Raw genomic sequence first — 26808 nt, 5'->3', positions numbered from 1 at the left:
TGTGAGGGCTACAATCTTCCTAAAGAGAAGGTGAACAAGTAGTTTTGCAATCCACTGGCTACAACCCTAATCAATCTCCAATAACCTTCCATACCATCTTGGATGGAGCCCAGCTCTATGGCACAAAGAGCCAAAACCATTGGTATTGGCCTCCTGCATCCTGCCCCTTTCAAAGTAGGTAGCACTTCCCTTGTTTTACGCACTGTATAGTGAGACCTTAGTATCCACAGAGCAGGAGACCAGATTTATATGCATTGAAATATTTCATATACTGTAATAATCTGACCACCAAGCAAATCCAGATATGAAAGCCTCTAACCTTCATTCACCTTAAGTATTGCATATCCTATAATACAAAAGTAATGCTTGTGTGAAAAAGTAAGCTGCAAACTACAAGCTGTTTGGTAGTTTTCTCTCAGAATATGACCTAGGTTCCAACTGTGATATCAGGAAGTGCATCTGTTAGGTTAGCTATATAGTGGGGCTACCTTCAGTTCTTGTGTACAGACAAGTTCTAATTCTATATTCCAGAGGTAGAAGGCAGCTGCAATACTGCATAGGGTGGTCTTAAAAGAAGTTACCAGCTAATTTTCTTGTGTGCTGTAAGAAGTGGAAGCGGTTGGATCTTAAGCAATCCATATGCTAGACATGCCAACCATTGCAACACACTGATGATCACTGCTGGTGTTCTTTACAAGATGAACATTCAAAGAGGTTCAGATACCAAGTTATGCCAGGATTTCATGTATCACATATATAGTATAATATGAAAACAAAGCAGCTAAATGAAATTTATTCAAGATGGCAACACTGAATATCCTGTACATAGAGTATTCAACAAAGACTTTCTGAGCAATCCCAAGCAACTGAAGGCTTCAATGGTGACTTATGCTACAAAATAAATATTGTGTAGCATCTTTCTGCTTACTCAAGATCCTCTTTTTCTGGAGATGCAATGTGATGAAGCATTTACTGCATACCGGACATTGCAAGCATAATCCAAAACAATGTTCAATGGCAGAAAGTGACTATTGATATATTTAGGTCCACTTTAATTCACAAAAGCAAGGAAATTCAGAATAAGGTTAAAGAACTGGACAGACACATAAAAAAACACATTCCCTTTTTTTCTTACAAGAGACTTCATTTTTTGGCTTCCAGGAAAGGGCTGAATAATTTCATTGTAATCCCATGACATTCTCATAGCAAGTTTTAATGACGTGACATGGAAAATCTGAGATTTGTAGACACTGAGACAAGAAACAATATTGTTAAAATTATGTCTCTAATCAGAGAAACTGGATATGGATAATCCAAGTTATGGAAGAAGCCAAGGAAGCAGAAAGTTACCTTTGAACATTTAGTGCCAAGGCTACATTTTAAAAACAATCATTGCTGAGCCCAGAGTCTAATGCTACGAAGAGTAGGTTGGTCAAGGTTCCCAGTAGAAAGGCCCAAAGAGCAGCAGTCTGCTGGGAAATGTAGGCCATTTGGCAATTCTGAGTTTTAGAGATGGGTTAAGTTTGGGAAGATTTGTTTTATTTTTTTTTAAACCAGACCTCCCTATGACTTGTATGTCTTAGATTTCTTTGAGAGCCTTGAGTAATAAATTACAATGTTTGTATGTATAAGAATTAAATCTTCAAGTGTGGGTATACAATGTTATGCACATTTTGTTATACATTCATCTTGTGCATGTGCTAGTCAAAGTTAACACATGCCTATATGTAACCATAAAGCCACCTCCATTGTGGTTACTGCTCCTTTCCACTCCACTTAACCAGTCTTACAAAAGCAGTCTGGATAAAATGCCTTATCAGAGAACTGTACAGCATAAGAAGGAAGGTGGCAAAAGAGGGTAAAGCCTTGCCAAAGGCTGGGACAGAAATGATATCTGGAAGCATTTCTGGAAGAAGACACTGAAAAAGAATCAGAGGGTCCTGAGTTTTGTTTTTTGGCATTGATAACGGTACTGAGAGCCAGCCACAGTTAGCAATAAAGCTTTATGTGCTGTGCCATGATTTATTCTGTGTCACTAAGGGTTTGATTTTGGGTGTAATGGGGTGCTGGGTGCTCCCCTTGGGTCATTGCCAGCTAGTGCTTTCCTATAAAAAGGCTATATTCTAAAACAGGTTTCAAGGAAATGCATAGTGCTCATGAGAGATGCCAAATTAAAAGATCCTATTGTCTCCAGCTGTCAGTTATGCACAGGACTCTTAACATGGGCAATTCCAGTAGAAGTTTCTCCACCTTGCCTTGCTAATGAGGCTCAGCTCCCTTGGAGATGCCCCTTCTAGGATATACAGGGTAATTCAGTCTCCATTCCCACAGAGCCCTTGCCAAGTTTATCACTGGGCCATAATCAGAACACCCATCACCCACAGGAACTTTTGTTCCAACATTCTTACCTTATTGGGGACCACTGTGCAGTAATCAATTCTTCAATCCCAAAATTAGAGGAAAAAAAGATGGCTTCAACCATAACAGAAACAACTTAGAAGACTCCACAGATAAACAAAGTTTTTGCCAGGAGGATTTGGTTATGTAAATTGTCCTAATGTGTGATACAGCATGGCCAGAGGGCAGCAGGAGAGTGTTTTTTTTTGTTTGGAAGCAGAAAGGAGCCTTATTCCCTATAGAGGGAAGAAAGTTTGCTATAGATTAATTAAAGCACCTGAAGCCAGTCAGCTGATAACCCTCCCCTGCTTCAATCACACAAGGGAAGGAGTTGAAGCAGAGTGGATTGGTGTTAGAGCAGATTAGAAGGAAGCAGGGGAGAGTTTGGAGAAGTACTGTGGTGGGCTAAGACCACCAAGACCCTAGGTAAAAGGACACCAGGTTGGTGCAGAGGGAGGGCATGAAGCCCCACAAGGTGAAGGGCAGGAGAGGGAAGTAGCCCAGGGGAAGGAACTGCTAGTTCAAGCAGTTTACCACTATCCCTAGGGCCCCTGGGCTGGGACCTGGAGTAGAGGGTGGGCCTGGGTCCCCCCCTCTAGGACACTAGTGGGGCAGTTAATACCCCAGTTCAGGGGTGAGAAATATTGCTCTGAATCCTCCCCAAAAAGAGAAAGCACGAGACCCATCAAAGTAGTGCTGGCAATTTGCCACATATGTTAGAGTATAACTCCAGTATCAAAGTAAGTGACTGGAGCATAAAATGGTTCTTGATTAATGACAGTTCATTCACTCTTCATAGGAATGGGGAGCTTGGTTAGTCCTATTATTTACTAGGGAACAAAGTATAACAAGCGGCCAAGTTTTCAAACATGAATGTCTACAGATTGGTGCAGGAGCCTAACTAAAAGGGGCATGATGGCTCAGCATTTAGATACCTTAATATGAATTTAAGAGGGTGCCCTCACTCGCAAATTCAGACCAGTACACATAACCTTTTTAACATTTTAAATGTAACTTGTATCTCTTACCAAAAGAGTTCTCCTGGTTGATTTTTTTTTTGCAATGCCAGAAATATCAAATACTCAGTTTTTGCTGGATGACCTTGCAATTATCTTTAGAGAACCTGAATAGTGGACTCCCACAAGGCTATGCCCTTAACTGTAGATAATTTAAGTCAGAACCTTTCCCTTCAGGAGGAGGAAGGGAGCTGAAGTACAATTTAGCCTTCTGAAAAATTACTATTTACGTCCTCCAAAAATCTTGCTAAAGTTCTCCAGGAGAGAGAGGACCCATCATCTCCCATGTTAAAAGCAAGCAGAAAACATTTTATTTTGAAGAAACCATTCAAGACTCTTCAAAAAGCAGCAAGTTAAACGTTCAGCTGGCAGTCCTGTGCAACTGGTTTTGCATGAACACTAGTTTATCTTAGTACCTCTTTTCAGGGAACATGCAGGATAACTTAATAACCAGTGTTGCCCTTCTAACTTTTCTGAAGCAAGTATCTAGAATATGTTGCCTATTGCTGTAATTATGACAACATACATAAGGGGATACCCTTATGTATCTGCAGACTGAAATTGTAGGAGTTCAGTAGAATATTTAATATTTAAATTGCCAGAGATAATTGCATGCTGTTTAAATTTCACTAGCATGAAAAGGATGTATACTAATCACCTTTAATTGCTATGTACTGAAAGAGGACAGTTAGCATTGTTAATAGGTTTGTTTCATTTTTAATTGTGTTCTAGATTGGGCTTCCTCTCAAATTAAACCTCCCCCTCAGAACCAGGTGTGAGCAGGGAGATACTGCCACTGAATAGTTCCTGGATAAACAATGCAATTTGACTCAGAAGATGACTCAGTTTCAACTAGAGAGGGAGCATTTCTAATGAAGGCTAAGTGATATGTGAAGTCAAGGAAGTACAGGTTTGGGGAGAAAGACTTTGGTCCTTGTAGAAAGTGGATCTTCACTAGCCAGATGCTAACAGAACCTCAACTGTACTGTTTAGTTCATTGTAACTTTGTTTAGAGAGTTGACTTTTAATAAGGAAAAAAAGGAGTGTGTGATTATTGAAAGAGGAAAGCTTTTAAATTTATTATTAAAGAAGCTTGCTTAAACCTTGTTCTCTACTGCCCAGAATGTTGCAGAGAACTGTAAAGCCCCGACTCTTCATGACCAAGAGCTGGTCAGGGAAGTGCATGTTCAGAAGGACAGCAGAGCTGAGAGAGCAATTTAGAGTGAAGCAAGTAAGCATAGTCCTCCCAAGGAACTCAGCAGCAATGAAGACAGTGCTTAATTTGTAATTAAAGAGGTGCCAGGGCTCAAGCAATTTTTTACATTCATAACTAGTGCAGCAAGCTCAAAGGTGCCAGGGCTATGAACTGCGAAGCCTAGAGATTTCAAGGCTCAGCCCTGGCACAAATTAAGCACTGAGTGAAGGAGAACAGATACAAGTGTGAGGAAGGGTGGTGAAGGAGTCAGAATTAGAGGAAAAGGTAGAGTTAACAACAGAAGTCCACATTATCAATAGGTGGCTCAAAGAGGAAGGTTGGTCCAGTGGTTAGGGTACCAGCCTCAACCTCAAAAGACCCAGGTTCAATCACTTAACCTCCATACTGCAGCTTCTCAGCTGTAAACTGGGGATAACAGCACTTCCCTACCTCACAGGGGTGTTGTGAGGGTAAATACATCAAACATTGTGAGGTGTTCAAATATTGTGGCTATGTTGGAAAAGTCTACACAGTGAACTGCAGCAAGTCTCAGAGCCTCCCTAGACAGACTTGAGCTGTGGTGCTAAATATAGCTGTGTAGATGTTGTGGCTTGGAGTCTGATGCCTAGAGAGCAGAGTGGACTTCAGAGAGCAACAAACATCCACACAGCTCTTTTGTGCAAGCCCCACAAGACTAAATCTGCTGACCCTGAGTCTGAGACACACTGCCACTTACTGTGTCTATGTACCCAGCAGTATCTGTGGGAGATAGAGGGAAAGGAGGCCTCTGAGAGCTTTACTAGCACTATCCCGTTACTGATGTACACCAAGTCTGTTTAATGTGATAAACCTAGCTAATTAATATAATAGGCCAGCAAAACTACCAAACAGGAGTGTATTTATGACCATGATTTTCTGCAACCATGGGTAAAGCAGCTGTACAAACTCTGCAAACAATTCCATTAATCTAGCGTTTGAACTGAAATGAAAGCAGGACTAATTGGTGGAAATTGGTACCACAATTCCCTACAAACAACTCACGGTTGTGCAGCATTATACACAGCCACCCAATTACATTAGCCACTGAACCCTAAATGTTATGTTTCTATAGGGCCTGCTCCTGGGAGGAGCTGAGCACATCTAGCTTGCATTGTCTTTAAAGGAGTCATCAAATTACATTTTGGTATATTGTGTTTGAAAGGTAGTGAATGGTCACATAAAGACGATCAAACTTCAAAGATTATGATGCTCCCTATGAACAAAGGGTAGAAATAGGATTGCATATTTAGTTTTAGTATTGGTTGACTTTGAAAGAATGTTTACTATATAAATTTACCCTTGCATTAAATTTCCTAAAAGCACCAAATGATTGTAAGGTAGTTGATTGTACACCTCCTAAGACCAGTTCTGAGCTTTCTTGCAAAGCCTATAACCATCATGAGGAGAAAACTTCTCTTTTTAAACTCTGCAAGAACACAGATTAAGACCCCAGTTTTCTAGTGAGCTCCATATGGGAGACCCCTGCACATGTGCATACACTGAGTCCATCTGACCTCACCATGAACAAAAATAAATTACCAACTTAAAACATAAGGAGATTCCGCCACCTGAAATTGACTCAGCACTTGGGTGTGGAGCTTTGGCTTCTTAGAAGTAATCTCCTCTTCTGTCCCTCCAGCAGTCCTTCTTGCAGCACTTCCTCTGAGCACCTGTACAAGGAGAAAGCCAAGCTGAGTTAACCCTCTGGGTACCAAAGACACACCAGTGCTACCACACTTTATCACGCTTGTGGATAGAAACAGATTTCTTGAACTCTATGTGGATATGAGTTATAGGGCAGATTTTCAAAAGAGCTCAGAATCCAATAGCTCCCACTGAGAACAAACATTACCAAACTCTTTGGAAAGGCCAGCCCTAATTGTGGGTGCAGTGCTTCCCAAAGCCTGAGTCACCTATAATAATTTATAGCCAGATCCTGCAACTGAATCTGCCCATTCAGATCCTTGTCAGACTAAGGCCTTTCTGTCATAACTAGCATCATACCCTACACAGTTATAAGTAGTTACTATTTGGCAATTTCTGTTAACTGTCATTTCTTTTACAATAAGCTACCATCATTTCAGTTACTCTAACCCACAGAAACATTAGACTCAAAGCAGTCTTTTAAGTAATGTGCCAACAAAAAGTTATTATACCCAGGCCCACTAATGGAGGGGGTAAAGAGGGCAATTGCCCAGGGACCCAGGTGATTTAAAAGGACCTGAGGGCCCCCTGGCTGCCACTGCCAGCAGCACAGCAGGACTAAGGCAAGCTTCCTGCCCGCCCTCGCTCCGTGTGCTGCCTCCACCCCAAGCGCTGACTCCACAGCTCCCATTGACTGGGAACTGTGGCCAACGGGAGCCGCAGGGGCTGTGCCTGTGGGCAGCGGCACGTGGAGACCCTCTGGGCCCCCTGCCTAGGAGCCACTGCCAGAGGGGTGTGCTGGTTGCTTTTGGGAGCTGCCTGAGGTAAGCACCAACCCCTTGACCCCCTCCTGCACCCCAACCCCAGCCTAGAGCCCACACCCAAACTCCCTCCCAGAGCCTGACCCCCTCACCCTCTCCTGCACTCCAATCCCCTACCCCAGCCTAGTGAAAGTGAGTGAGGGTGGGGGGGAAGTGATTGACAGAGGGAGGGGGAATGGAGGGAGCAGGAGGCGGGGCCTCAGAGAAGGGGCAGGAGGGGGCATGGTCTTGGGGAAGGAGCAGGACAATGATCTTTGTGTTTGCACGATGAGACAGTTGGCAACCCTACCAAGCGGGCATGTGGAACCCCGGCTGTGCTAGAAGAGTGCGCCCAGCAGCGCAGCTGGCAGCTCCCTGGGCACCAGCCAGTGCAGGTGCAGCACCGCCCAAACGTCAGGCAGACCGCGTCCATGGCTTATGTGGGCGTGGGGGCCCATTGACTCTTCTGCCCTGGGGTCCAGAATTGCTGTCAGCAGGCCTGCTGATACTAGGAATTATTTTTACCTAGAGTTTTTAGGTCAAAGTCAGACAGTTTTCATACATGAAACAGACATTTTTAAAGAACCACCTAGACTTAACTTTAAACAGATCATAGTACCCAACTGACTAGTAACTGGTTTTATTTTCATCCAGAATTTTCATACAGCTAAAAAACACACTATGAGAATGTACCCTTTAAAAAACTGAGTTGCAGTTTAGCAGAGTCTGTTTTTCCCTTCTTTAGTCAAAATTTCTCCTTACTCGAAATGGCCAAAATTTGAGGGGTTAAAGCTACCTAATAGGATTGCAGGTGCTCATAGGCCATTTTTACTGGAGATCTCTACTACTTGAGGCGTAGATACTCCTTGCAAAGATAGCTGCCCTGTTTCCTTTTGTTTTCAAGAGGACTAAATCAAGTGGCTGCCTGCTAGGAAAATGGATGCTGTTTCACAAAAGCCATCCTACTTCTTAACCCTCATACCTACCAATGTGTGAAAATAATGTAAATGTTGCATATTGTGCCATAATTAACAGTGGCTCTTCAGTTTAAAAGCTGTTTTTAAAAAATTTCTTCACTGTGAATTAAGCTATTAAATATTGGAAAGGAGGAGTTCTATTATGTGTAAACATAAATACCCCTTATATGGGTAATCAATAGGATTTGTTCTCTAGCCAACCCTCTGGAAAGGGAGTGTTGACTTGTGGTTAGACTGCATAGCCACACGCATAGATTTGGTGGATTCCTTCTGACGCTTGAGGGGATGAAGCTGGGGTTCATCATGTCAAAGACATGAGTACTATTCTCAGCATTGCTAGAAATGATTTTATAAAGCTTGTTAACTAGTAAAATTGGGTGGCTGATATTTGACTGCTTCCTAAAGTAGGAGTATAAGGTACTGCTCAGCTTGTGTAGTAAAGTTCATAGAAATATAAGAAGCAGGGAGAAGAAGAGATGAAATTTGAACTTGTGATCTCCTGCATTCCAGCCCAGTACAACTTCCACTAAGATAAAAGGTAGTTTGCTGGGGATATCACCCTCTTCTGCTTGGCCAAAACTGGAAGCGAGACTCAGCTGAACCACAGTACATTTAAGAGCTCTGCTTGCTCTGTGACAGTGAGGCCACCCCTAGCAAAGGAGAGCCACAGCCTATGCGTCATAGACTTGTAAGGAAACTGTCAACCCCATGCACCTCAGCTCTGTTGTGGAGCAGCAACAGAGGTGCCTGCAAGAGAGATACTTACAAGCTCTAGTGCTGGGGGGTACTCCAGCCTCTGAAGCTTTGGCAGAGGCTCCTCTATAATCTCAGGAGCTGTGGCACTTGACAGGAGCCCCATGCATGTAGACACTGTGCTGCTGGAGTGACAAACTGGCCTCCCTGCACATACAGTTACCCACCCAACTCCTCTCCCCTTCCCAACTTCAACCATACCTTTCTCTCTCCATATCCCCCCAGGCCATAGAGAGGACAACATCTCTGTTCTCCATGCATGTGATCCCATAACCATCCTACACTAGCTGTGCTTAGGTAAAGGGGATTAAGGCTAGTTAAGTGTGACATCCCCAAGGAAAGCCCTGAAGAGCAAACAAGTGACAGGATGCCTCAAACGCAACCATCTCTCACAGGACAATGCAAAGCCTTCATTACAACTTTGGCAATATCAGCACACATTTAGAGGTGACATGCACACAGGTTAAGTGTGCCATGCCTTTGAGGGAAATATGAGGTTGTAAATAAGGTTTTGTGTTCTACTTGGAGGGAGATTAATGTAGTGTGTAAAGTTTCCTTAGCAGCTGGAGACAGAGGGAAGATAAATGCAGTTTGTCAGTAGAAACATGCTCTTTAGGTACCATGGTAGGGTTAAGAAGTGCCCATAGCTTGCTATTCCCTTATCTTGGGCTTGTGCTGAGGGGGATGTCACACTGAGGCCTTGTCTTCACTGCTAAAAAAGGTACATCTTTTACCTCAGGGCAACTAATGTGTATGAACTATCCCAAGATAAAAAACAGTGAGACATGGCACTTTTTACCATGAGGTAACACACACCTTTATAAGCAGCGAAGACAAGGCCTTACGCCCATGTAAATGAAGTGGGGGGAGGGAGCCCACAGAATTAATATACATAATGTATACTTTAGTTATGGACCCCACTAAGCTCCACCCATACTAATATCTATTTCCATAGAAACGGCATCTGTTATTATTTCAGCAAAATTCCCATGGGCCTCAGTTGGGGTTCTGACTGAATAAGGTCTGTAGGCATGAGCTCATAGTAACTAAGAACATATTTCAAAAGGAAAAGAAAGCAGAAGGGATTTATGAAAATGACAAAAAACGAACAAAGATTAGACTGACTAAATGGTACAAGCAAACTATGTGATGTTGCTAGGTTTATTTCCACTTGTTTGGAATGATTGGCATAATTCCCTCTTGGCTCTACCTTCAGTGATTAACATTAACTCATAACAGTAAAAATACACCAGACCAGGTTGTGAAGAGTGTGGGGAGAGATTGATATTGAGTCCATTAGCTAGAGAATACATAGCAGCTGATCTTTCATGCCATTTATCTTTACTCATGAGGAAAGGCAGGATAACATAACTGTAGTTAAATCACTTAAAGTTACCCCTCACTTCCTCAAATATTGTACTATCATGTCATGTATTTTTACATGCTGATCCCATAGCAGTCTCTTGTCATAGGTTCTTTACCATTTGGGCAGCAAAATGGCTTTGTGCTATGAAAGGAGGAATGCTGAATTCTCTGTGAACAGTTTCATTCCCCCCCCCCCGCCACCTTAAACTACAGAAAATGTGCCAAGTCTGTGTTGAATGGAATTCAGTGTAAATATATCTTTGAGGTATTATTGGATTTTAGAGTTTAGCCTTTAATCCAGAAACACAAATGACTAATTGTGCAATCTTGTTGTAGTGGTGTTAGTCCCAGGATATTAAGTGGAAAAGGTGTGTGAGGTAATATTTTATTGAATAAATTTCTGTTGGTGAAAGACAAGCTTCCAAGCTCTACAGAGCTCTTCTTTAGGTCTGGGACAAGGCTGGGAAAGGAAATAGTGTCACAGCTAAATACAAGGTGAAACAGATTGTTAAGCATAAGAAGTTAACACATGTTGCAAGAAACCATTCAAAATAAAGTGGGCAATTAACACCCCTGCAATCAGAAGACAAAGGAGAATTAGTGGGTTATATATTGTAATGAGTTTCAGAGTGGTAGCCATGTTAGTCTGTATCAGCAAAAGCAGAGTCCTTATGGTACCTTAGACTAAAATTTATTTGGGCATAAGCTTTCGTGGGCTAAAACCCACTTCATCAGATGGTTCTAGCCCATGAAAGCTTATGCCCAGATAAATGTTAGTCTCAGCTGAGACCATGATTAGAAGAGTTATGAATTTAAGCTCCCAGGCTCATCTTTTCAAGGTGTTATAATTGTACAGTATCAAACTTTGATAGAGGACGAGGATGGATTTTGTGGGGGAAAATGTTTAATTATCAGAAGCATTCCCTGTGCCTAGTACAGTAGTAGATTGCTGAAAGAGCTTACATCGGGTTAGGGAGGAAATTTCAACCAGTAATTTGCATCAAATTAACTTTGGTCTCACTTTTAGCCAGGCAAGCATGCCACTCTCTTTATCAACTGCCCTCTGGTGGAAGACAGCAAATTAGAAAGAGGAATCACTATACCATGGCACACAATGGCCAACACATGTTTCTAACTGATGATAAACTGGGTAAAGGAGTGTTTGTTATAGACAGTGCCACTTGCAACTAACATGGTGCTTAGTAAATTAGGAGGAAAGAACTATGAAATTCTTCAGTATGGATTTAGAAATAGCTCTTGATCTGGCTAATAGCACCCAGGGTCTCTACAGCTGGCTGTGTAACATTTACAGGGCAACAATAGAAAATGTTTTACATTGTCAGGTGTTTGACCTGTAACTTAACTAACTTTTGACAGTTGCTCCATTTTACATCCTTTCCAATAGTGTTTCAAAAGAGGTGTCACACACTGAAGCATTGGTCTTGTACACTTCCATGCAAAAGACCTAGATTGATTTCTAGGTCTGTTTTTTTGCTTGCCAGTTCAACAAAGCAGGGGCCTGGGGCCCCACAGGGGTACCTGATTCAACCTCTGGCTGAGGGAGCATCTCCTATTGCTCCACAGCAACCCCTGCAGTCAGGCAAAGGAGCGATCCCGATAGGCTCCAGAGGTAGTTGCATCTAGCTCTGCTCAGCCAAAACTATGGGATCTTGAAGAGGAAAGATGGACTATTGTTTGAGGACACCAATTAAAAAAAAATTGACTTTCACAACATTGCAGCTATTTTCAACACAGTAACAAATAGCTTAGGGCAGTGGTTCTCAAATTGAGAATGAGAGCCCCAAAGTGGGTTGTGACCCTGTTTTAAGGGGTTGCAAAGGCTGGAGTTAGATGTGCCTGGGCCTGGGGCCAGAGCCAAAACCCTTGGCCATCAGCTTTGGCCCACCTGCCTGGGGCAGGCTTAGGGTTCAGTCCCAGCTCCTGGAGTTGAATTTGTTATCAGAAGTGCAATGAAGTTTGAGAACCCCTGGCTTAGGGTAAATTAGCATTTCAGTCTAATTTCTGAAATTAGATAAATGCCCTCCTTGGACATACACTTCCTGAAAAAGACTTGCAAATATTAAGAGACAAATATTTGCACTGATTTAATGAAATGCCTTTATGGGAAATAGAGAAGCTCTTTTTGTAATTAAATTGTAAAAGAGTAGGATTCTTCCTGTTGCCTTCTCCTTCATTTTGGCAACAATCTGGTACTTTTCCACACTTTTTGAACAGGTTAATTTGTAGCTTTTCTAATTAATTAGACCCATCCTGCCAGAGAACAAACAGCTGGAAGATAGGTTTCAGAGTGGTAGCCATGTTAGTCTGTATCAGCAAAAAAAAAAAAAAAAAAAAAAAGTAGTTGTGGCACCTTAGAGACTAACAAAGGTCTTTGGGCATAAGCTTTTGTGAGCTAAAACCCACTTCATCAGATGCATGCAGTGGAAAATACAGTAGGAAGATATATACACAGAACATGAACAAAATGGGTATTGCCACACCAACTGTAATGAGACCAGTCAATTATCAGCAGGAGAGAAACTTTTGCAGTGATCATCAGGATGGTCCATTTCAAACAGTTGACAAGAAGGTGTGAGAAATAGTAGGGGGAAAAATAGCATGGGGAAATAGTTTTTACTTTTTGTGATGACGCATCCACTGCCAGTCTTTCTTCAAGCCTAATTGAATGGTGACTAGTTTGCAAATTTCAATTCTGCAGTTTGTTGGAGTCTGTTTTTGAAGTTTTTTTGTTGGAGAATTGTGACTTAGGTCTGAAATTGAGTGACCAGGGAGGTTGAAGTGTTCTCCGACTGGTTTCTGAAGGTTATAATTCCTGATCTGATTTGTGTCCATTTATTCTTTTGCATAGAGATTGTCCGGTTTGGTCAATGTACATGGCAGAGGGACAATGTTGGCACATATTCATGATGACGACAGCTCCTCCTTTGTCAGCCTTTTTGATTAGGTTGGAATATGAATGAAGCTGCTAGGCAGCTCTCCAACACCACATTCTACAGGCCATTAACCTCTGATACCACTGTGGGTTACCAAAAGAAACACCATTTGCTCAAGAAACTCCCTGAAAAAAGCACAGGAACAAATCTGCACAGACACACCCCTAGAACCACAACCAGGGATATTCTATCTGCTACCCAAGATCCATAAACCTGGAAATCCTGGATGCCCTATCATCCCAGGCATTGGCACCATGACAGCAGGATTGTCTGGTTATGTAGACTCCCTCCTCAGGCCCTATGCTACCAGCACTCCTAGCTATCTTCGAGACACCACTGACTTCCTGAGGAAACTACAATCCATTGGTGATCTTTCAGAAAAGACCATCGTGGCAACTGTGGCTGTAGAGGCCCTCTACACCAACATTCCACACAAAGATGGACTACAAGCAGTCAGGAACAGTATCCCCGATAATGTCAAGGCAAACCTGGTGGCTGAACTTTGTCCCCAAAAGTGAAATAGTTGTGGGTGAGGACAAAGTCACAATGTATACCTTCAAATCAGTGGCATTGCTATGGGTAACCACATGGCCCCACAGCATGCCAATTTTTTTGGCTCTTGTCCCCTAACGCCCCCACTCTACTTACACTACATTGATTACATCATCATCTGGACCCATGGAAAAGAAGCCCTTGAGGAATTCCACCATGATTTCAACCATTTCCATCCCACCATCAACCTCAGCCTGGACCAGTCCAGACAAGAGATCCACTTCCTGGACACTACAGTGCTAATAAGCGATGGCCACATAACCACCACCCTATACCAGAAACCTACTGACTGCTATACTTAACTACATGCCTCCAGCTTTCATCCAGACCACACCATGTGATCCATTGTCTACAGCCAAGCTCTACGATACAACCGCATTTGCTCCAACCCCTCAGACAGGCAGAGACAAACACCTACAAGATCTCTATCAAGCATTCTTAGAACTACAATATCCACCTGCGGAAGCGAAGAAAGATTGAGAGAGCCAGAAGAGTACCCAGAAGTCAGCTACTCCAGAACAGAACACCACTAGCACCTTCAGCCCCCAACTAAAACTTCTCCAGCGCATCATCAAGGATCTACAACCTATTCTGAAGGACAATCCCTCACTCTCACAGATCTTGGGAGACAGGCCAGTCCTCGCTTACAGACAGCCCTCCAACCTGAAGCAAAACACTCACCAGCAACCACACAACAAAAATACTAACCCAGGAACCTATCCTTGCAACAAAGCCCGTTGTCCCCAAATAGATATGTGGGCACAGTTGGCATCATAGGGCTTAATTACATCAGCCACACTATCAGAGGCTCGTTCACCTGCACATCTACCAATGTGATATGCCATCCATGTGCCACGTACATTGGCCAAACTGGACAATCTCTACGCAAAAGAAAAAATGGACACAAATCAGACATCAAGAACTATAACCCTCTAAAACCAGTCAGAACGCTTCAACCTCCCTGGTCACTCAATTTCAGACCTAAAAGTCACAATTCTCCAACAAAAAAAACCTTCAAAACCAGACTCCAACAAGAAACTACAGAACTGGAATTAATTTGCAAACTGGACACCATTCAATTAGGCTTGAATAAAGACTGGCAGTGGATGGGTCATTATACAAAGTAAAAATTTTTCCCCTACTGTTAGTCACACCTTCTTGTCAACTGTTTTGAAATGGGCCATCCTGATTATCACGACAAAAGTTGTTTTTTCTCCTGCTGATAATAGCCCAACATAATTGACTGGTCTTGTTACAGTTGGTATGGCAATACCCATTTTTTCATGTTCTGTGTATATATATCTATCTTTCTACTGTATTTTCCACTGCATGCATCCGATGAAGTGGGTTTTAGCTCTCAAAAGCTCATGCCCAAATGTTAGTCTAAGGTGCCACAAGTACTCCTCGTTTTTTTTAGCTGGAAAATAGTTCCTCTAAAAAATGTGAATGTCACAAATGACCATGAAAATATTTGTGATTGAAATTGTCACAGAATAGAGCACCCTAACAGTTAAATGAGCAGCTCAGATCCACATTCTTGGACCAGCTTTCAAGATAGTTAAAATCCTTCAGAAGTATGGTATCCTGTGATTTCAAGTACCTGTTGTATCACAAAAAGAGCCAAAGATGCAGCAAAGCAGTTCCTAAGCTATGTTCTGTAGAAGAAAACTTTATAATCCAAAAAGCAAAAGCCACAACTTGAAGAGACGTTTGCTTGAAGAATCTATCCTGGACATACTTGTCAGCTCCTCTGTCCATCACACCTATAAATCCTCACATTCTCAATCATGTCCTGTCTGCTGGCAGCAATCATATACTTAATTTCACCAATGTAAAGATCAGAGTCACAGAATTCAGAAGCACAAAGATATTGTATTTCAGAAAATCTTGAAGATTTAAGAAATCTACATAAGATTCAAAGGGAGGAAGTAGCCAAATAGTGTACAGGAAGGAAGGAGGCTGGGAAATGCTGAAAGACTACAGGTTTTTATGACCAGGAAGAATGCAAAGGACAAGAAATGGCAAGCGTGGTTTCAAGCAGGACTGCTCAGATATGATAAAAACAAAACCAAAAAAATCCTCTGTATTGCAAATGGAAAATGAGGAAGGCAGATGATCAAAAATACATACTCAATTAAGGTTTGCAGGAAAAGTTAAGGGCCACATGAAAGCGCAATGAGTTAATGTTAGCCAGAAGGCTGGGGAAAGAAATATAGCAGGGATAAAGAAAGGACCAAAGGGATCATCTGTAAATGGAGGCAGATGGAATTAACAACTCAAATGGCAGACACACTGAAGTCCTTGTTTCAACAAGAAAAATAAAGGAAAGTAGCAACACTTAGGAAGCGAGGATGACAAAACAGCTAGTTATAAAGATCTGGAAGGGGAATTTTAGAAAACTTGAATAGCTACAAGTCTGTTAGCCCAATATTATGCACCTTAAGGGGTTGGAATTAGCAAGAATTAACTTACTGTGCCACTCAGTCATTTCTGAAAAGTCATGGGAAGTACCAGAAAACTAAAAAGCCAATGTTGTACTGATCTTTTAAAGACGGAAATATGACAAGGCAATTAACAGCTGTACAAGTCTTCTATATTTGGTGAAATAGATACAGAGAAAACAATCCCTAAACAGCTACAGGATAATGGAACCATGAGCAATAAGTAGTAAGTGTTTACAAAGAACAGTCCTTGCTAGACTAATGCTTTTTTTATACAATTACAAAACTAGTGGATGAAGGAAAAGTGGTAATGTGATATCTGGATTTTAGTAAACAGTTAGATATAGGGTCTCTTGAAATCTCACAGCTAATTAAAGTTAGCTGGTATACATAAATGCTGTCAAGGGGCTTGGAAACTGACTCAGGAACTGGAAACAAAGGTTTATGATAAATGCTAAAGTATGATTTGAAAGGAAGTATCCAGGGAACACTTCTGCACTTGTAGAAGAATAACCTAACAGGTCTTCTTCCATCCCTTTGAACTATGGTTCTAGGATAAGCCAGAAGGAAGTCCTAATTGCTGTCATCTCAGAGGCTGGAATCAGGGATTTTAAAATTTGCTTCCACACATCATAGTCTTAGAAAATATTTTTTAAAATTCCCAAAACTTTAATGAATCTTAGAAGGAAAAAATGCTGCAATATCAGCCCCCAGTTATATTCATTCTTCTCAAAGATAAGAGGCCACATTATTTCCTCCTGCTCCATGTGCTTGCACTGGTCAGGCTATGAAAATTAGCTGGAATTTGTCTCTAACTGGCTAGCTGAGAATTCCCCAGCATCAGGGAACTCTCAAATTGTATTTAACCAACTCCTACTGTGACAAAGCTCTGTCCTTACCTCTGTGGGTCCCACATTTCCTGATAGATTTCACTAGCCTCAGAGGCTCACTGTGACCTTCCACATAACCCTTCTTTCTCTAGGGACAAGGGTCACAGTCTACTGAGCCATTTTCATCATAAGCCAGCAAGGGAAGTGAGGAGAAGTTATCCTTCCTTGCACAGTCTCTGTTATCTCCTAGTCTCAGGGGGAAAAGGTGGGGGGAAGGAAAACCCAGGTGCACCCTCTACTCTGGGCTCTAGCCCAGGGACCCTAATAGTATCAGCTATAGTAGCTGACCTTTTAGAAACATGACATATACAATTCCCTGGGCTACTTCCCCCCCCAGCAGCCCTCACTTCCTCAAGCTCCACTTCACCCTTACCTCAGGGCCTCCTTCCTTGTGCCTGATATGGTGTGTACTACTCAACCTCTCCAACAGCACAACTTCCTTCCACAACTCCTGACACACACCTGACTGGCTGGGAGGCTTTTAACTAGTTTCAGCCGGCCCCTGATTGGCTTCAGGGGTCCCAATCAACCTAGCCTTCTCCCTGCCTTCTGGAAAGTTCTTAATTGGCCCCAGGTGTCATAATTGACCTGGAGCAGCTGCCATTTCACTTAACCTGGTCCTAGGGATTTGTTAAGCCTGGAGCTAATACAATGAAGGTACAATGAAGTCAGGATCCTTCCCTCAGTCTAATGGTGCTTGCTTTGTTCTTCAGGTGTCATGGATGCCATGGGCAGATAGAAAGGAAGGAATCAACTGGGGCATTTTCCCTCCCTTCTTATAGCTTTTTCCCTTCTTGGAGAAGCAGCCAGGTTGATGAGACAAAAAATCTCAACTGTTTCTTTTTAAATATGTAGATTTTTTTTGCCTATGTCCCTTTTCCTGCCAATGAATAGTCATTTAGCAGGTGATGGCCCTTTTGACATTGTTTACACCTGGCTGAGGCAATAGCTTGCCCTTTTTCTCTGAAGAATTGGTTTGGCTGCTCCCCAGACTTGGAACATGTCTGAATAACAGCATGCTGTGGAATATTATAACTTTATATACAATGTTGCCAAACATATTTTATCAGAATGATATTGACCAGCGAGTTGAGTTTTCAGATGATACCTCACAAGACATACTTGTATGATGATTATGATAATAGTGTGCAAGGAGTGAACACAGGGTACAGACAGTCCCATGGGCTGACTGGGGAACACTGCAAGGACAGAACTAATCCCTGAGGCTGGCCTGGAAAACAGGGCAAGATCCAGGGAAAGACTGAACAGGAGGCAGGATGCTCCTACAGAGAGAAATCCCCAGGGAACAAAATAGGCTCCTGTTGGGGGAAGCCTGAAGATATGGTTTGGAAATGAAATCAGATGACTTCAGTAGTCCAAGGGAGCAAAATAATTATTCAGATTCATAGGGATTTTCATTTAGACCTTCTGGTTATCCCTGACAGGGTTGGAATTTTATGTGACTTTAAAATAAAAGTGCATTGATTTATCCAATTTTCTTTGTTCTCAGCCAGAGATGAATAAGTGATAGTATAATATGACCCAATATATTCTCCAAGTGTAGAGTCATGGGCATGTGGTGTCACACGCTACTTTCCCCAGAGACAATAGGAAGATGATGTGCTATTGTTGGCAGGGTGGGATTTCCCTCAGCAAATCTCCCAAAGTCCAGTTAAGTTTGCCATGGTGACACGGTTGGGCCACCATTTAACCAGCAGACAACTGAGAGACCCTGGTTGGCTGTAAAATTGGATGCAGTTAAAGAACTGAGACACACCCAAAGAATATAGAAAGTCTGAATGACTGAAGATGCTAAGTTTTCTTATGTATGAGAGTTATATTCCACTAGTGAATATAATGAGCTGGCCATGTTTTCAGCATTACACTTAGCTGGTGATTTAGACATTACTTGTCATTTTAGTAGTGAAAAATTAGGACCATCTACTCCTGTTGCACATGGTGAAGCTTTCTACAGATAAACCTCTCACCTTAGCATAAAAAAACAAACAACAAAAAATTTTCTCCTGAGTTTTTGGTGTGAAAGTTAGTTAATTCTTATCAATTCACATTAGTTCTGCAGTTACCCGCTGTCCTAATCCCTCTCATGAGATCTCCACCATTACTGTACATTCACCATTATCCCAACACTAACTTTTGGACCGCAGTGAACAAAGTCTTTCTAAACACCAAAACCTCACAGGATTCTTTCAACATAGAATAGAAATCCCAATAACTGCACATCATACCTTTTTCACATGGGTACTGTAGTCTTAAAAGCCAGCTGGGGTGAAGTCTTTGGCAGAGTTTTCTCAATTGCAGAGCAAAGGGGAAACTCCTGCCAAGTATGACAAAAATTGTTTTCTGAGTTTCTGAAAGCTTTAAGAGTTCATGTTTCCAAGGCAACACCATCACACAGAGAATCATTAGAACAGCCACTATCTTATTTCACTTACAAATCAGGCTCCAGCTCTTGTCTAAACAGGGTATTTGTAAACCAGCAGAGCATGACTGTTTATGCAAAGTGCTGGGAGCTCTTCACAGATGAAAATAAATTATGAGGCTGTACAAGGCTGGTGTCTCGACAGATCTGGGGTTATAAATGTAAAGATTAGCAAGAGTCTTGTGTAAATTTCAGTGGGTATTAGTGCTGGGCCTTTAAGAACTCCTGAAAGGGGAACATCTGGGAAAACTCTTTATGGTACAACAAGGTTGTTCAGAAATAATAATAAAAGGGGATCCCACTTCCATTCTAAACACCAACAAGCCACAGTGGAAATCAATGAGAAAACACAGTGGCCTCTTTCATTTAAGTACAATGGAAGGTATTTCCTCTGCTTTTATTTTTCCTACATCAAAATCTGCATTGATCTGATAGAAAATGGTTTGGATTATTTTTCAATTAAAAATAGGCAACACTTCTAAACTTTGAAATTAAATGGGTCCTAATTATAGAACAAACAACATAACTAGGAAGTTAAATATTTATTTTGTCTGCTCTTTAATCTGGCAGACAAAGGCATAACAACATCTAATGGCTAGAAATTCATGCTAGAAAAGTTCAACTAGAAACTAGGTGCATGTTTTTAGCAGCGATGATAATTAACCACTGGAATCGTTCACCAAACAATATGGTGGACTCTCCTTTACTTGAAGTCCTTAAATCAAGACTGGCTTTTTTCTAAAATTCTCTCTTGCTCAGCCACCCATTACTGGGCTCAAAGCAGGAATCACTTGGTGAAATTCAGTGAGCTGTGTTATGCAGCAGGTCAAACTAGCTGGTCATAATGGTCCCTTCTGGCCTTATTAATCTAAATATTAATATATTTTGTATTGTAAGATATTTCGTAAGTGTGTACTTATCTAAAAGTTAGATTTTTTTTTCAAGTACATATACATATTTCATCCTTGGTGCTTAGATGCCTTAAAATAACTAAATGTTATGAAGGGTGCCTTAAGGAAATAACAGGGCAGAAAAGGATGTCAGTCAAGTACTGTACCTCTGACTGTCCATATCTGGTCATAATACAGTCTTCTAGTAAATATCCAGTTTGCCTATCACCCCGCCTCACCACTGCTAGTGAATTCAACATACGGAAATGTATTCAGAGAATCAAGGATCTGAGCCCTCCAGAATAGGATTGCATCTACTAGAGGGATAGTGGAGGTTAATGACAACAGTGAACTTACAGTGCAATTGATCAGCTGGGATGGGGAACTCATGTAAATATGCTTCCTCATTGCTGAGCGCCTCAATATAAAATCCCGAGTTCCTCTGTCCCACCTGCTGATGCTGCAGAGGCAGCTGACTTCAGGGAGTTGGAGAGGGGGAGTCTCAGACCCAAGCAGGGTGTGACTCAAAAGCCTCTTAAAACCAGGGAACTACAAGAATATTCTGATGGGTACATTCTTCTTCACCAAAGAATGTCACGTCAATGGAAGATCATTGTGAAATATTTGTACAGATACTATGTGAGGAGTTATGTATATTGAAATGAGTATGTCTGTATCAAGGACAGCTGACAAACAGATTTCCTGTCAGAAGATGTTTGCTCAGCTCTCTCTCTTTTGGCATTGTCATTAAGTATTGTAAACTAATGTAATGACTCCAACAGTCAACAGGGGGACATGAAAACAACACAGATAGTAAAACCCACTGTTGCTATTTTTTTCCTGAGTACAGACAATGAACGTTGGGCTATATGGGGACAAAGATACCCTTTTTTCCTGAACCTAGGAAGTAAACTGGCAGCATGTTTGCATTCATGAAAACAGAATCTCAATTAGCCTTGTTTGAAATGCTGCATAGAGAGGAGGTTAGCCTGCTAAGTCTAGTCTACAGAAAGTGTGTTATGTTTCCCTTATCCTTACTCACTATCTATTAAATCTTTGATAATAAACTTATGGTTGTTTTCACTATAAATCTATCTCAGTCCTGGAGTATTAAGCCAGTTGCTGATCCTGAGCTGAATCCTACAAGCTGGTGTGTATACTCTTCCCCTAGAGACAGCAGATCTCCACTGAACACTCACAGAAATACCAGAAGAGCCTGGATGCTACAAGGGAACACTTCAAAGGGGCTTAGGTGCACCCACTGTTAACTTACAAAGCAAGGACAGCAGAGTCCTTTGGACATATTCAAGAGGAGATTCAGAATCTCCCCAAAGAACACTTAATAGAAAACATGCACAATGTGCTAATTTGTGTATAAATCACTTTGTGCCCACTGTCACTGGTGAAGGCTCCATGTTGTCCTCCATTGACGTTCCGTTGTGGGGCTTTAAAAGTGCTTTGCAGCTGACCCTGTCAGATCCTGCTGGCGCTTCGCTGCGTTGTATAGGCCACATGTCCAAATGTGGGTAATCGTCAATCTGACAACATGTTTCAAAAGTGTATTATGCCAAGGGTAGATACCACAGTAGTTATGCTTAGGAGGTAATATGAGCAAAATAAGCACACACATGAATTAATTGCTGTGGGTTGTTTAAAGCGATCCAGCCTTTTCTTGAATTTATTTGTACAGAAAATAGCAAAGAGGCTAAGGGTCTTTGTACTGTATATCAGCTCTGGAACCAAATACTGCAATTAATCATGTCTTTGTATATAGCTATCAGTATGAGAGTTTCAATGAGGGAGATTTATTACTGAGATGAAAAATGCTGTTTAAAATGAAATGGGGTCAGATGATGGGCTTCTCCTAGCATTTTTTTTCATGATTTAAGTTATAATATTTTAACAGAAAATTGCTTTCTAGCATGCTGTTTTGGAAGAGAAGTATTTTACTTTTTTAAAGTCTTGGTATTTATGTTGTAAATAAATATTAACATTTATCTATAAAGCAATAAGTATGAAGGATGAAAAAGGAGTCAGTTGATGAACAAACGTGAAGGTACAATGAAGATCATAGTAATTCAGAGTACTTTAAGAACCAAGGAGAGCCCAAAGCAAAAAACTTCAAGATATGATTTAAGACTCTCACATATTGCTTTAAAAACCCCAGTTAGCATGATCATCATCATCATCATCATCGTGTTCCTATTACACCCCTGGTGTTTAGGCTAGCAACGAAGCTCGTCCACTCCTGTCTGTTTCTGGCAAGTCTTTCAGTGGTTCCCCAGCTGTGCCCCAGGTTTTTCAGCTCTGCTTCCACAGCTCTTCGCCATGTTGTTTGTTTTCAAGCGGCCTCATTTTTGCTTGCCTTCAGGTGTCCAACTTATTGCTACTCTGGTGATGGAATCAGTTTCCATCCGAAGCATGTAACTGATCCATCTCCAACGCCTCCTGGCAATGATGGTGCTCAGACCCTCTTGGCTGCACTGTGTCAATAGATCTTGGTTTGAGATTGTTCTGGGCCAAAAGATACAGAGGATTTTTCTGTGGCAGGTTGTATGGAATGAAGACAGTTTGGACATGTCATACTTTCTCATTCCCCAGCATTCTACACTATAAAGTAGTGTTGAAAGTACGCAGCTCTGATAAGTTTGGTTTTGGTGTTGTATTTTGATGATTTCCAGACTCTATTTAAGCTGAATTAAAGCCTGAAGGTGTTCCTGGCTTTATTGATTTTGTTCCGGATGTCCTGGCTTGTTCCACCATCCTGACTGATGGTGCTGCCCAAGTATGTGAATGTTTCTACACTGGTGAGAACATGATCCTCTATCCATACTGGTGATGGTGAGACACTATTAAAGGTTATGATATCTGTCTTATTGTGGTTGATTTTCAGTCTAATTTGCTGGCTGAATGCATTGAGTTGAGTTGTTTTTTCTTGTATATGGAGTTGGGTATGTGATAGGAGAGCGACATCATCTGCGAAGTCCAGGTCTTCAAGGGATGAGAAGAGTGTCCATTTAATGACTATTGGCATGTCTTCTGTTGTATGCTGCATTACTCAGTCGATGGCAATGTTGAAGAGGATTGCAGACATGACAAACCTCTGACGTATTTCTGTTTTGACTTCAAAACTGAGCTCACTGTGATCAACACTGCATGTAAAGTTGAAATAGAAGCTTTTGATGATGTTGATTATGCGGAAAGGAATTCCATATGCCTGCAGAATGCGGGCATAGGCTGGTCCTGTGAATGGTATCAAAAGCCTTCTCAAAGTCTATGAAATTTATGTAGAGTTGCCGTTGCCATTCTAAGCACGGTTCTATTATGTTTCATAGAGTGAAGATCATGCCCTTTCCAAAAACCAGCTTGCTCTTTTCTGAGAACGCTATCAACTGCCTCTGATATACGCTGGACTATGCTCTTACACAATACTTCGCTTGGCACAGATAAAAGTGTGATACCACGCCAGTTATTACTATCACGGAGAGTTCCTTTCTTTGATATCTTCACTATATCCCCATTGGGCCCTCATCTAACACTTTTTCCTTTTCTCAGACTGATGAAAATAGACGGGCCAGGACAGATGCTGCTAATTTAGGATTTACCTTGTACAATTCTGCATTCAAGTTATCCTTGCCAGGAGCTTTCCCATTTTTTAAGGATTTGATGGCTTGAATGATCTTCTCCTTAGTTGGGGTGTCTGTGTTGATATCAAGATCTTCTTCTGCCTCCTGGATGTTTGCTTTCTCTTTAGGTGGCTCCCTGTTCAACAATTCTTTGAAATGCTCTCTCCAGCGCATTTCTTGTGCTTTTTCGGTTGTTAGTAGGTGTCTTTGTTTGTTCCTCATGAGAGTGTTTGTTGGTGTCTGCCGTTTACCACTGATAAGCCACGTCATTTTGTAGACAGTTCCTTGTTCACCAGGAGCACCTGCATCCTCTGCTTGTGTTGCCAGATTATCAAGATAATGCCATTTGTCTGCTCTCACAAGGCATTTGACCTCCTGATGTGCCTTGCTATACTGCTCATGGTTTTTGTCCTTCAGCTTCTGGGATTTTGTGTCTAAAACATTTTTCTTCAGGGCTCATCTGGTTTGTATGACATTCCATATGCTAGGTGTAATCCACTCCTTCCTTCCTTCTCTTCTGCCTGTAGCCTAGACAGGCTTCACTACTCTGTTTATAGATTGCTGTTACTTTGTCCCACTTCTTGTTGATCTCCTCATCTGCATTCCCTTCCTCTTCATCAAGGTCTGCAAGTGCTTGAAACCTGTTCTTTAACTGCAGAACGAAGGCTTTCTGTATTTCAAGGGATTTTACTTGTCAATATCTTAACGTCTATGTCCCTTGTTTGGTAGACCCACACTTCTCAGTATTCATGAAAAATGAAACTAACAAAAATAATGATGAGCAATAAAAAGCTTCACCAACAATTCCTGTAGCTCCTCTCTAACTTAAAAAGTGGCTGCAGCTACTCTACATGGCAGCCTTATGATCATGCAGTGTCTAAGTAATATATGAAATTGGAAAGAAGGTTCACTGGGTATATGGTGGTATGGAGAATGGAGGAGGTCATTTAAGATGGTCCAAAGAGCAGTGGATCAGGTATATAGCTGGAGGGAAGATATGAGAAGTTGATGTTTTTCGGTGGGAGGTGTGCGGTATTTTGGTTTGTGGATCCATATTTGATGGTGCTTGTGTCTCACACACCAGTATTTAGTCTAAGGTAGATGGGGATCTGTGAGAGCTATTGGAAATATAGGAGGCATGCTGTATTATATATACAATATAGGTTGGTGGGATATTTGGTTTTGAATAGGCAAAGGAGCAGTGTCAATGTGGTCAGCATTGAAGGTTTTGTCGGGAGGTTTTTTGTTTGGTTGTTTTTTTGGTACAGTTTTAACTATGAACTTCCTAATTTTCAAATATTTGGGGGGAAGGGAGACTGGATTTTATAACTGAACCTTACTTTGAATTTTATATCTTTCAGACATTCTTTTAAATAACCACAAAAGACCTATTATAGTAAAATGATTACTTCAGCATCATGCTCTCAATGTTGTCATGCTTCCCTGGGAAAAAACAGGCTCTGAGTGTCCATTCTTGGACACAGGCTGCTTCCCCATTCACCGGGATCTCTCCCATCTCCTTTGCCCCATCCTTGGGTCATTGCATGTTCTACTTGGCCAGTGTTCCAATAAGAATGAGGATATTGTTTGGGTTTTTTCTATGAACTTTGCAGCTAAACCTTGAACTAATATGGAACCATTGAGGACTAACCAATACCACACTGGACTTAAAGTACTGAGCTTTAAAATGGTGTTCAGGACTACTTCCTTAATTTTATAACATACCCATATATATTAAACACGATTTCAGTAAAGACTTGAATCTAACTCAGCAATAACACTGAAAAGGAAAATCAGACTTTTCACTGTACATTTCTAGCAGAACCAAAGTAAATGCTTCAATTTCCCTTTAAACCCTGGAAGCACAAAGAACCCCGAACTGAAAGCCAAGCAATAAAACAGACACAAGAAGTTCCACACTCAAAGCATCTCCACAACGAGCCATTCATTAGCTGGTGCTTCCCACCAAGACTGTGCACAGGTTTACCAAACAGCTAATCCTTGATAATGAAAGATTTTCAACAAAACTTTCCTTCCAGGGAGCCTAGGCTTTTTCATATTATCAAGAAGTGAAAAGACAAAGTGCTTTAGGAAACCTGCCAAATAGTAACTCATGCACTGGAAACAAAATACTGCAGTCTTCAGGGGACTAAGTACAAATATAGTGATTTTTGTTTGTTTTCTTCCTATGTTCATTACTGTTTTTCTTGGCTTTCTTTGATATTTCATTGAGACAAATTATTGAATAGATATGCATTCACCCATTAAACTTATTATACAGTTATGGATCACTTTGTATATTGCTTTATACTGTGCTCTACCTGAATGTGATATTGATGTTTCCTTTCTTCAGCATGGGCCCCTCTGAACCTGTGCCATCCCTCCTACTGTCCATTACTAGGCAACTGTGACAGCACTGCCCGCTAGCCATTCATTCCCCTAGGAATTTGGGGGTGGGGGTTAGTATTCAACAGACCATGAGTTGGATACCCTTGACTAAATAGGTCTATTTTAAGAAGGCTTGGTCAAATCAGCTGCAGCTAAGCATTTAAGTACGCTAATAACTAAATATTTTTCTAAAAACTTACATTCATCAGATACAAGATGGCAATACCCAAAGTATCTCATCTACATACTGCAAGAGAGCTAATTCTTGAGACCTTCCTGTGAATGGTAAAACCCAAATGTGCCAGGGCAGTCTTCTCCTCCCTTTGGACCACCTCAAACAGTCTGGACACTTACATGTTTCTAAACACCGCTGTGTTATTTGTGTTATTTGCCACCAGTACAGCCTCATGTAGCAACATAAAATTGGAAGTAAGCTTTCCC

At 41.4% G+C, this 26808-nt stretch overlaps 1 protein-coding gene across 1 annotated transcript in view; it reads right to left on the bottom strand.

Moving 5' to 3' along the window:
• The window catches only part of ARHGEF4 (Rho guanine nucleotide exchange factor 4), a 328085-nt gene that overhangs the window by 267325 nt on the left and 33952 nt on the right, over positions 1-26808 (bottom strand). The window contains 1 exon segment of the mRNA XM_048865082.2: positions 6216-6317. Within this exon segment, the coding sequence (XP_048721039.2) occupies positions 6216-6317 (102 nt within the window).

Source organism: Caretta caretta, chromosome 9, assembly GCF_965140235.1.
Source record: "Caretta caretta isolate rCarCar2 chromosome 9, rCarCar1.hap1, whole genome shotgun sequence".
Lineage (NCBI taxonomy): Eukaryota > Metazoa > Chordata > Testudines > Cheloniidae > Caretta > Caretta caretta.
Note: the sequence above shows the minus strand (reverse complement) of the source record. Positions and strands in the feature narration are given on the sequence as shown.